At 38.9% G+C, this 12,490-nt stretch overlaps 4 protein-coding genes across 5 annotated transcripts in view; 1 reads left to right on the top strand and 3 right to left on the bottom strand.

Annotated features, from left to right (window-relative positions):
• The window catches only part of LOC137978859 (uncharacterized), a 17,444-nt gene extending 17,140 nt beyond the window's left edge, over window positions 1–304 (bottom strand). Inside the window, exon 1 of the mRNA XM_068825971.1 lies at window positions 1–304. This exon is cut by the window's left edge and continues 448 nt beyond it. The gene's annotated coding sequence lies outside the window, so the exon portion shown is untranslated.
• Window positions 1–12,490, top strand: part of LOC137978858 (uncharacterized) — an 87,294-nt gene that overhangs the window by 52,857 nt on the left and 21,947 nt on the right. For both annotated transcript variants that reach the window (XM_068825970.1, XM_068825969.1), the window contains exon 5: window positions 12,347–12,411. The gene's annotated coding sequence lies outside the window, so the exon portion shown is untranslated. The remainder of the gene's footprint in view (window positions 1–12,346; window positions 12,412–12,490) is intronic.
• On the bottom strand, window positions 2,011–12,147 carry LOC137979104 (adenosine receptor A1-like). The gene is made up of 2 exons (XM_068826284.1): window positions 11,988–12,147; window positions 2,011–3,812 (listed from the first exon to the last, which is right to left on the bottom strand). Exon 2 carries the CDS (start codon window positions 3,740–3,742, stop codon window positions 2,705–2,707), a length of 1,038 nt encoding a protein of 345 aa, XP_068682385.1. The 5' UTR covers window positions 3,743–3,812; window positions 11,988–12,147; the 3' UTR covers window positions 2,011–2,704.
• On the bottom strand, window positions 9,754–11,994 carry LOC137979105 (trace amine-associated receptor 1-like). Its single transcript, XM_068826285.1, has one exon. The coding sequence runs from the start codon at window positions 11,863–11,865 to the stop codon at window positions 10,909–10,911; it is 957 nt and encodes a 318-aa protein (XP_068682386.1). The 5' UTR covers window positions 11,866–11,994; the 3' UTR covers window positions 9,754–10,908.

The following is a 12,490-nucleotide window of genomic DNA, read 5'->3' as shown; positions in this document are numbered from 1 at the left end:
GTCGGAGCCACTCCGAAAGCAACACAATACAACATTAAATGGGGTAGAAACGTCTTCGAGGAATGGCAGCAGCGACGGCAGAATAAATGTGCAGTGTCAGAAGTTGTTGGAGTGGCCCGTCTCCAATGCGAAGATTTTCAAGATGTGACCGTTTCAGTAGAGCACATGTCGCCAACTGTTATCCACCCAATTCGAATTCGTGAGACGGGAGGAGACGACGCATTAAACTTTCTCAATAAAGCACACAAGAGGCAAGTAAATTGTTACCTAATTGTTGTGATTGAAATGTCAAACTTGTGATTGATTAATAAACGTTGTACAATTTAACATCCTCGTCTTTATTAAAGTTCAGTATACTAATTAGGCGAGTTAGAGATCTTTATACACTTTATTTCAAAATGGCTGCCATTTAAATATTCTTTTGTTTTTATTCAAATTAGCCCTTTTATCTTGAACGAGGCAACAAGGGCCCAATTTGTATGCGCATAAATCAGCGGCCATTTTGGAATAAGGTGTATAAAAGTTAATCCTATTGATAATTCAACTAATTAACAATTTATCAACCCCAGTCTTTCCTTGTTACCTATTCGTGCTTTTAGACAGTTGAACTTTATCGGGATTTACACACCTACACATGTGACCTGAATAGTGCGTTTCTGTTGGCTGTTACCCTTATGAATCATTTATGAATTTTACAAGATCATTTAACGCAAGGAACTGCCGAGATGATTTCTATTTATAGATTTGATATAATTCTTTACTTTCCTGTCGTAAGTTGACACAAGACCAGCAATACTTTAACAAATGATAGTATTATACTATAAATATGGATTTGAGTATGCATGCTTTAAGCACATTTAAGTAAAGGCGTGTTCGAAAACCTTTGTTAATGTTTAACACGAAGAATTTTTTACACTCTGCATAGCGACTTATCCACTGGATAAAGTTATCCAGCCTTTGAATAAGTGGGGCCAGTTTGGCATAGGGTTGATCAGCACTGAGGACAAACTCTCCTTTTTTCCCGGGGCCAGTTTAAATGAATTTTTCTGACTCGAGAAAAATTATTTGCCCTGGCACATCCGCACTGCGTGTTTACAGCCTGTCAGCACTAAAAAAAAAAAAACCAGAAAAAACGGGAACTTGTTGATGATGCCTGACATGAAAACAAAAGAAAGCGGTAACGCGGACAAAAAATTTGTAAGGATCCGAGGCAGGACAGCGGCTCCCAAACAAACCCTCCGAACTGATAAAAGTTGAGTTGACAGATTTTTTATTTGGCTAAAACAAACGGTTTTGTCCTTAGTGCGGATCGACCCATAGAGCGTTTTTACATGACGTCACGGCGGCCATATTAGTGATCCGAAGCAAAGGAATGGTGGCCATGATGGTGTACCAAACTAATCCTCTGGGATTTGAACTCTATTTTTATGCAAATACTTCCCTTTGTTTCAGTAATCCAATATGGCTGCTGGTCACGTGAATGAAAACGCTCCATAGTCTGCGCATTGGACAACACATTTCACAGGAACATTTCAAATCTTTACATTATATCCAGCTTACAAACCCGGATTGTAGCTTTCTTCCACTTGCAGAAAACCGCGAAGAGCTAAGAAGGTTTATGGCTCTCTTTCCGATTATGCGTGGAACGCTCAAAGAGCGGTTTGCATGACCTAATGGCGTTTATCACTTTTTTTTTATACGCGCTTTGACAACCAACTGGACTGTCTTCGTTGGACTAACTTAAGCTCGCTTGAGCAAAATTAACGTATCTTTAGTTGTAAATATTTAACTCATTACTGCATTCATGTACACTGTTGATGTAAGTAATCACATCATTTCTCTAAAATTTACAATTTCTCTTGTTTCGATTACAAAACACAACTGATGATCAGGACTCAGTTGTTCAACAGGCGGGCAACGCCACCCAGCGGACAAACACTAGCAAAACCAATCGAATAATCCACCGGACAGCGCCACTCCAACCCCAACCCCCCCCCCCCCCCTCCCATATTAACACAGCTTTTCGTTGATATCAAATATATGACATATATGACATATTAAATGAATATGTCGACCTTAAATGAATATGTCAGCAGCGAAAAGTTGTCTTTCTTAGTTTTTGTCACCTCTATTGTTACATAATAGTTAATAAGTTCGTGATCCTGTATATTTAAACTCCACTTTTTTATGAATCGTCACTTCTGAAGATGTATGCAGAAGCGTACGAAAGGTCAAGTAAAAGATAATTTCAAATAATGCGTTTATTATATCTGATGTTTGTCACCGCTGTCTGTGTGTTATTTCTGATAGCTAATCTACAATAGGCGGTGTAGGGATAAGATAGGATAAGATAGAAACAAAATAGATTAAAATAGATGAATAGCTAAATTTCATGCCCCTATGTTATGTTGATTAAAATTGTTTCTCTCTTTTAATGGCTCTTCGTACAAACATGGAAGTAGGAAGGCTCTTTTAACTTAATTGGTTCCGCAGCGAACGATGCGGGGGTGCTTGCTTGAGTTTAAACTGAGACGATCAAGAAGCTAGCCGAGCGAGGAGACGGCCCTTTTCGCTGATAGCTCATTAACTAAAGCTGACGATGGCATGCTGTCATCAGACCTTCAACAACTTGGTCAGATCCCCTTGGAGATCGTTGTCCTCTGAGAGGCTTGTCAATCACTTAACGGCTGCAAGACTGCGCTAGTCATTGTTGCCCATTTACGGGTACTAATGCCGAGCCAGCTGTGAGAGGAACATTTCGAGGTGATGATGCAGTCACTTTCAGTTGGATTATGCAAGGTGCCACAATCCTCGACAAAGTTGCTCTGATCTCTGAGCTACGAAGTGCGTAAACCACTGGATTGATAGCACTGTTTCCGTATTGAAGGAGCTTGACAAAATCCACCAGATGCATCAGGTCTTCCCCACGAGGAAGACACTTGGCGGGACAAAGAATGTACAACATGGAAAGCGTGAAAAAAGGCAGCCAGGACAGCAAAAATAAACTTGTGATTATAAACACAGTCTTGGCGGCTGTTTTCTCCTGGTATCTCTTGTTGGGTGAATTGAGACGATAACGCCGTTGGCGAGTATTGAATACCTTGACCCTTCTATAAATATCAGCATACATGTAGGTTATTACACAAATTGGAACTATAAATCCCGCTACTGTGCTGAATAACCCTCGATATTTTCGCCATGTAGTAGATTTGAAGTCGGCAACGAACACGATTGCCGTTAAGAGACCGAAACTCCACGTTGCCGCTATCGCGACGTAATAGTAACGTCGTGGGATGACGCGGTGTTTCAGCGGCTTTGAAATGGCGATGCCGCGCTCGATGGTAACGGCCACGAGATGCGCGATCGACGTCAGCGCGCTGAACACGTCCAAGAAGGTGTACGCCGTACGAAACCGCATATTTGCCGGGTTGGGAAAAGGATTGTTCAAATCGTACAACAAAATGTACATCCAGGACGGAATGGAGACGGTACCAACCAAGAGATCCGAGGCCGCCAGACTCACAAAAAACAGAGAAGTCGGAGTTCGCAGTTTTGGGTTGCGTTTATACGCTATCATTATCAGTGAATTCCCGGTGATGACCAGCAACGCGAGGACAGTATAAATGAAGACAAAGATTAACGTTTCTTGTTTAGAGTGTCGAAATACGTTAACTTCCGGAGATCGTGTTGTCGCATTAGTCAAGGATTTACTGGAAGTGTTGAGCGAAGCCAAGTCTTCCATTTTCACCGGGCGGTTTCAATGATCCTTCTCAACTCACTGGGCATGAAGCTCTCATCCAACACGACGATATCTGAAAGATAGGACAGCTGGTAAGATGTTATAAGTAAGTCACTAATGAATGGAAATTCGCTGGGGAATATTCGACCATTTATAACTGACAAAATTAATATACGGACTTTCTAAATGTGTTATGCTTATGCAAATTTCAAAAACGCCTGCAGATAACCTCATTTCCGCAATATCCACAAGTTATCAGTTTTTCTGTCCCCTTACAGCTTCCCGTGATAAGGGCTGTTAGATTTAAACCTAAGAAAGCCTGAGAAGAAAGCCATATCAAGTATTTTGTCATCTTTCTCGACATTGTCAAAATAGAGTAAAGTATATCCGCGTTTACGACCACGCCGCTACTTATTATAAATTCCTAAAACTCTTTCATCTCTCTCTCTCTCATGATAATTCATTTTTGTAAATTTCACTCTGTAGTTTGTTGTAAACGTGATTCAAAGTCTTCTCAATATCTCAACACCCGAAATAGCTTGAGGCAAGTGGGCTTTTGCTTAATGTGTAGAAGAACTACAGATCTTCTTCTGGAGCGCCTTGCGAAATCCGTAATCGTGGCCCACAATATGACTGTAGATAGGAGAGATTAAATCTACACAAACTATGTAAGAACATGATATTAGGAAACTAGAAAACACAACCTTATCATCGTGATAAGTACACACTAGTCTTCTTTTAGTGTCCACTCACGCATGACCGCCCGTTGAAGGAGGTAAATGGCTATCGGAGAGGTTAAGCATGACGCTTGCGCCAAACGGCAAACGTCGGAATGAAATAAAGGATGTTGCCAAAAATGGAATAACCCTGCTTGATAAGGAACGAGAAAAGTTAAAATGAGAGAATTTTCACGCTTTTATGATAAGCAGGAAACTGCCGTTCCCCGTTTGCCGTCGGCCGTAAATGTTATGCTTAACCTCTCTAATTATTGAGGCGGGTAGAACGCAGTTGATGGAAGCCCACTCGGCGCGTTTTTTCGTTATTAGAATAATTGTTTTCTTAAATTTTAATAGTTTGTGAACGTTTGGATACTTCAAGCCACAAAGTTTTCAGTGTGGTCAAACGTCGGCCGGTTAGATGATCAGGATTGTGCAGCGTCCAAAACTTGTAGCTTGAAAATATGTGATCGCCTTTGTCAGTGTGTTTTTTAAGTGTAGTCTGAGCGCAATGAGCATTCGAGCTCGAGAGAAGATTCGTCAGAAAAGGAGCTGAAAGAAGAGCGCAATCTTCCATCTTATGAAGATTCCTGCGAAAAATTTTGTAGCACCAGTTGAAAAAGATGGCTTATATCACTCCTGTGGAGTTTGGACGAAATACCGGCTTATTAAACAAACAAGTACTAGTGTTATCGGCGGGTTTAAACTCGTGGCTTCCTAGATCTAACTACTTTTACAGAATTAACACTCTTCTAACGACAGGATGCTGTCTACTGTAGGTTATATTGTTTTATGGTGTAACTGTGCGTATTTAAAAAATAAAATTATTTACAAAAAAAAAAGAATGCCGCAAAACCGAAGTAATAGACTTGTTCCATCGACGTGGGCTCTGCAGCCATCCAAACACGATTCCAGCACAGCTTCAATCTTCGGCTAATCATTTTGACAAAAAAAATACTGTGTGGAAAGGTCCGATTAAACGAAATTGTAAACAAGTGAGACTTGTGAGTGAAGTGATCGCAGCCCAAACCGGATACTCTGAAGAAAGTGACTCGATAGACTTGTGTTCCGTTGACTTCTTCCTTGAAACTCAGTGTGCAAGAATGTAAGCATTTTGAGGCAGAAACCTACGAATTACATGTATGCACTAAGCTGCTTCCATCCACCTGTGATATACAGGATGAAACAGATCTCTTCAATGCTTTGAAGTTGTTGAAAAAGGAGAAGCTGCCTTTGTACAGGTTAAAAAGTTTTAGAAAAAAATTAAAACGTTTCGTATGAATTTTATGAGTGGTGTGTTTTCACAATTTTTTTGAATCGGTGTTACATTACTAAATTTGCAGTATGTAGGGTATAGCCCATGCCTCAAACCACAGTTGATAAGTACCGTTATAGAAGGTGCAATGCTGTTAGCACACTTCTTTAATATCCATGATATTCGGTAATCCATCAGGTCCGATAGAGTTTCTTAGAATGATAGATTGTAGAAGAAATGTTACATGTTACATCTTGAAGGGAGACTTGTGTTAAGTCCAGGGTCTCCATAAGGTCCGATAGAGTTTCTTAGAATGATAGATTGTAGAAGAAATGTTACATCTTGAAGGGAGAATTGTATTAAGTCCAGGGTCTCCATAAGGTCCGATAGAGTTTCTTAGAATGATAGATTGTAGAAGAAATGTTACATGTTACATCTTGAAGGGAGACTTGTATTAAGTGCAGGGTCTCCATAAGGTCCGATAGAGTTTCTTAGAATGATAGATTGTAGAAGAAATGTTACATCTTGAAGGGAGACTTGTATTAAGTCCAGGGTCTCCATAAGGTCCGATAGAGTTTCTTAGAATGATAGATTGTAGAAGAAATGTTACATGTTACATCTTGAAGGGAGACTTGTATTAAGTCCAGGGTCTCCATAAGGTCCGATAGAGTTTCTTAGAATGATAGATTGTAGAAGAAATGTTACATGTTACATCTTGAAGGGAGACTTGTATTACGTCCAGGGTCTCCATAAGGTCCGATAGAGTTTCTTAGAATGATAGATTGTAGAAGAAATGTTACATGTTACATCTTGAAGGGAGACTTGTATTACGTCCAGGGTCTCCATAAGGTCCGATAGAGTTTCTTAGAATGATAGATTGTAGAAGAAATGTTACATGTTACATCTTGAAGGGAGACTTGTATTAAGTCCAGGGTCTCCATAAGGTCCGATAGAGTTTCTTAGAATGATAGATTGCAGAAGAAATGTTACATGTTACATCTTGAAGGGAGACTTGTATTAAGTCCAGGGTCTCCATAAGGTGCGATAGAGTTTCTTAGAATGATAGATTGTAGAAGAAATGTTACATGTTACATCTTGAAGGGAGACTTGTATTAAGTCCAGGGTCTCCGTAGCCTGTTCCAGGCTCTCAGATAGTGGAGGCGAGGGAACGAGAACGAGCCAAAGAAGTTTACAGGGATAGGTTTCTTCTTAATCTTAAAAGAAAAGATGTACCAAAACCTTTTTCTGTTAAAATGAACATCACTAGCGATATACTTTAGGTATTGTTTTCTCTCTGATCGAACCCACATCTTGATATTTTGTCTGAATTTACGGAACTTTTCCATCTTGGCTGGATCGGAAGAAGGTGTTTTAAAATGATGAAAAGATAAAGCAGTTCTACGATAAAAAAAATATAGGATAGGGTTGACTCGAGGGTATAATACGCATGGAGGCTCCAGGTAATGGGATCCCGTAAATATTTAGAAAGAGACTGTTACTGAGATTGAAAACAAATTCCCTGTAGTAAAATATAAATGACAGTGGCATCTAACTGGTTGATAAGAGAGCGTTTTTTTGGTAACGCTCTCCTTTAGCGTTGGTAGGGTTTCCTTAATTTTATATTGTTTATCACATCGATCATTTGTCAAGACTTGTCTGGTGACAGGTTTTATTCCTCGATCATGTGAGTGGTTAACGTTCCTATTAAAGCTCTAGAATGGTCGTTTTTCCGGTCATGAAAGCGTCGTTTCGTCTCGCCAGTGTAAATGTTGTTAGCAACTCAGCAACACGCTTTGTAAACAATCTTAGATTTTTAGATGGGGGATTAAAATCTTTGGAAGCCAAAAGCAAAGATGATGTCAGGAAGATCTAATGATTCAAATGTTTGTTCATAGTGCACTTCGCTAACAAGCAGTTTCACCGGTGCTCCATTCTAACCACCCTAGGCCCTGGAACGGTCAGCTAGAAAATTTTAGCCTTCCTCAAGCTATAGAAAATTCTAGGCAATTTTTGCTTCTCCTGACGTTCGGTGCCCCTGGTTTAAAGCAAATAAATTCAATATTGCCTTGCCTGAGATAGGTATCTTTGAGGACGTGATACTCGGACGCTTTAAAGACTGACGTTAATTTGTTTACAGCTTGTCAGCACGTTTTCTCTATACTGCTTGCCACGAAAATTTACATAAAAAAGGAAGTTTAACATTTTAACTGATGGAAGCCTACAATGGTCCTACATTCACTACGTCTTTTACATAACCTATCTCAGCTGCTGAAAGGCAAGAAAGGCACAATTGAGCATGATTTTTGGGGGGAAATTAATGAATACGTCAAAAACACACTCATGGATGACATTCGGAATGTCCTTATCAATGGCCAAGTGGAAATTCTAATGATCTAATGAAATCCATGCGATGAAGGATGCTGAACTCTTTACACAAAGAAGACTATTTTAACCCTGGAGTCCATCAAAAATTAAGATTAATGAACCTCAGTATTTTTTTTTTAATACCTCCAGTTATAAAAATGTTTGCTTTAATAATGTGTTACTCGAGTCGGCTGATTTTTCACTCGACCCATTGTTCTCTCATAAAAGCTGATAACTAAGTTTATTATATCCATTTAGAAATCACTGGTGATCCTTGCAACCTGATTGGCTCTCAGCAGTGCGATTTATTCCCAAATCGCACTATTTTTTGCTCTCATATATCGCACCATTTCCCCAGCCAATGAGAAAGGAACACTAAAACAAAACAACCAATCAGAATTCAAGGCTTGTTTAAGGTAACCAATCAAATAGCAAGAAAATGAAAGACAAAGAAAACCATTGTGTGGCGAATTTTGCAACTTTTGTTCCCAACTGGATCAATAAAATATTGGTACTGATTAAAATTCTGTATTTTAGTGATGAAATAATTGTGTGATTTCTAAATGGATGTAATAAAGTGGTAATTGAACTTCGTGTCGTGCAATTTTGGTCTGAAATCATACTTGTGATTTCAAATCGAACTATCAAATCGAACACGTATTATTTCAGACCAAATTGCACTCCACTCAGTTCAATTACAATTATTTACAGAATTAAAAAACAAAGGACAGAGTAACTATTCATTGGTTGGATTTCGTCCATGTTTTCTGCAATAGTCTTCAAATTGCTTTAATTTATAAATGCTCGCTAGAAAGAGTTACGAACAAGTGGGATTATGAGTAATGAAGATAGATCCTGCGAATTACGAAAAATTGTTCATACAAACAACAAGGAATTTTCATTTTCAGGATATTTCATAACGTCTTAGGAATTTTTTAAAAAACTTCAAAATGGATAATCCTAGTTAAAATTACTTTGGGTAAATGAGCTGAATTGCATGGAAGTTTACTGATTAAAGAGAGTTATTTTGTCTTGATTAATTTTTCCCGCTTGAGAGTTTTCGCTTGCAGCACAAACCCTTCGGATTAAAAATAAACAACAAATAAGCACAAGAAACACGTCCGTTCGCGCTTACGCCTGCCAACGCAAAATGTCAATTAAGGTCCGTCACGAACCCAAATCAAAGGATTAATTAAAAACAAGACCAGTAATTTATCTATTGTCGAGGAAATCTCTTGACATTTCAGTTTCAAGGAAAACAGCAACGACTTTTAATTGGAAAGAGTTGATCAAAACCTGTAAAAGCAAGTTAAATCGAAAATCGGCTGTCAATACCCGCATTCGGTTGGAATAAGAATTCAAGCAGCTATCGATCCTTTATAGATTCCATTAACGCACCGCTGCTCTTGCAGGTAAACAACGGAACGACTCACGCGTTGACGACCACACTTGAAAATTAATTTACTTTTGTTTCAAAATTTACAGCTTTAAACTGGGTAAACAGCGTTCTTCTTATCAATTCTGTGTAGGCGTACAATTTATTTTTATTACGTTTACAGCCTATTGAAATGCGATTTGGATCTACTTTTCCAACGAACCGACATCAATGTTCTGTTGTTGCTGTTGTTCCTTGCAACACACACTGTACCAATAATTTTACATTGTATTCACAAGCTTGAATCTGATTGGCTGATAATCTTCATATTCTGGGAATTACAAGGGCAGTGCATCATTGGTCAAGGGCGCCTTTTTCCTTGTTTAAAAAGAAGTAGTTTTGTCGCTTGATTTCCCGAAAAAAATGAAATAAAAAGTTAATTGATTTTGCCGTATCCCATGAAAATCAAGAATCAAGCTTCAACCTTGATTATTCCGGATATGACTAAAACCTCATCCAATAATTGGTTATTAACTCCATCTTAAATCCACATCGTGAATCGAATCTTTTTATTATTGTCATGTAAAAAAGGTAAATAGTAATAATAATATGAATAAATATGCGAGAACATGAACTGAACTAAAACGTCCAAACGCTAAACAAAGTACATCAAGGCATAAAATAAAAAAATGTAAAAATTCAAAGCCGTTTTAATTGAGTTATATATTCTCTTGAAGCATATGCAAGGAAGTACAATTCTTATAAAGTCAACTGTGAAAAATTCTTCTAACTGTTAATTGCATAAATTTTCGTCCCGATAATACTCTTTTTCGAATGTGATTCTTGAACCGTGAAAAAAATGGGTGCCTCTGATATATTGAGGAGTCCTATTCCCTTGTGGCCATAGAGAGTTCAAATTTTCCTTTGATGTTCGGTTGCTCTGTATGCGTGACACTGTTTGACAACGTAAGCTCTCATATAACAAAGTTAGCAAATTATTCCATGTTTTCGTTCTTGAAATCTTAACTATGTATTCACAGTAGCCTAGTCATCTCACCCCTTCCAACGCCCCTGGCGATTTCTTCATCGTTTTTCCTCCACCCCAATGTACAATTGGACAACTTGTCTTTTATTCTTTCTTCTCTTTACATTCCAATCACGGAGACAAATTTGCCTGCAGATCGGGTGCTTCTGGTTCGAACCCGGTCTGAAACACAATTGGTTTTGTCTTCTGTGGTCCCTGAATTCCAATCTACTTCGCCTTGTTAAATCCAACCTTGTCCCGTCCTTTCCGATGGGTTTTTTAAAACGCTGATTTTTTTTTTTAATAAACCGTTATTTTCTACGCATGCCCTTCAAGCTGCAAGCTTTAAATAGCCTTCATCGAGTCCAAACTTTTGTTTGGGAACTGACTTTTCCTCCTCATCAATCATTCCTGTGTGCCGGTCGAAGCGCTTCACTATGGTCGGCCTTGCCGTTGCCTTCCCGTCAAGCGCAGCAGCATTATACCCAGCATCTTTCGTATTTGTTGGCTCCGGTACGTGTAAATAAGCGGGTTGACAATGCTATTACTATAGTGCATCCATTTAACAAAGTCCAAGAGGGAAGTAAAGCCACTTCCCTCATCAGGGAGGCTCGCACGATAAAATGAATATAGCATGGTAACAACGAAAAACGGTAGCCAAGCCAACAGGAATAAAACCGCTACAATAACCACTGTCATCGCCGTTCGCTTCTCTTGTTGCACGTTTATTCTTAATGAAGACCTTGCGCTGGTACTCTTCCAAAAATTGCTCATACTTCTCACGCGAATGTAAATACTGCTGTATGCAGCAATTATAACAATCACTGGGATGACGAAGCCGGCTGTAAATGATAAGACACTACGATATTCTTGCTCCCATGAAGGGCTTAACGGTAAAGAGTAGAAAACCGTGATGATGAGCGAGTAACTCCATACAGCAAGAATCATTGAGTAGAAGCGAGTGAATGAACTTGCCTTGTGCTTTATGGGCCAACAGATCGCATACTGTCGTTCTATGGCGATGGCTACAAGATTGGAAATAGACGCTAGCGCACTGAAAACGTCAAAACTTCGATGAAAATCCACAACTTTTTGGTTTGGTTCGACGGAGACGGAAGAGGTAAAATAAGGGAACGAAAAGATGTAGATCCATAGAGGGATGGACACAGCACCCACCATGAGATCAGAGACTGCCAGGCTCACGAAGAAAATGTTTATAGCACGGCGGGTACGGACTCTTTTAAACGCAACAATAACGAAAGTGTTTCCAACGATAACCAGCAATGCAAGCAAAATATACAATGCCATAAAAGCAATGACCAAATTCTTTGATCTATGGACCCCGATACCTTGAGAATCACTTTCATTTGCAACTACTGTACTTTGATCCATTATTTCGTTCTTGGACGTCAGCTTTTTCGTCCCAAACCTGTAATTATATACCCAATCGGCTAACCCTTAAATACGTATAACCTATATGATCTATTGTTTGCTCTTTCAGTGTATATACATACTTTTAATTGCCGGTCTTCGCAATATCACCATAACCAAAGTGGTGTTCCGTCATGACCCGCTTGTCCACTTCAGAATTCGGACTTCATTTTTTCCAAAATCTATTGAACATTAAAGCTGGTTCCGCGAAACTCTTTTCTCGCCCGCTATTCTCTAGCTTGCAAATTAATTTCTTTGTTCAATGATCAGTTTAAATGAATCTGACATACGACTCCTGTCATTTAATTTTAATTCCACGTGCAAATATTTGCTTTTGACTTAATGCAACATCTAGCTGTCGTAATTTATTTGAAAAAGATCTATTGACCTCGCCAAATTGTGTCATTTTGCTGTTTTCACTTTTTTTTTTTTGTTGCTAAAGGCGACTTTGTTTGAGCTGGAAACAAGTACACTGAACATTCAAGGTGGCTTTCCTGACGTCGTCGTGTAAGTACTTGTGTATGAGCTTCCTTGAAAAAAATCATTAACTTCGAAGTTATTCTCAACATGATATCAGAACACCTGT

The sequence above is a fragment of the Montipora foliosa genome, chromosome 12 (genome assembly GCF_036669935.1).
Source record: "Montipora foliosa isolate CH-2021 chromosome 12, ASM3666993v2, whole genome shotgun sequence".
Taxonomy (NCBI): domain Eukaryota; kingdom Metazoa; phylum Cnidaria; class Anthozoa; order Scleractinia; family Acroporidae; genus Montipora; species Montipora foliosa.
The sequence above is the reverse complement of the archived record's forward strand: the minus strand, read 5'-3'. Positions and strand labels throughout refer to the sequence as shown.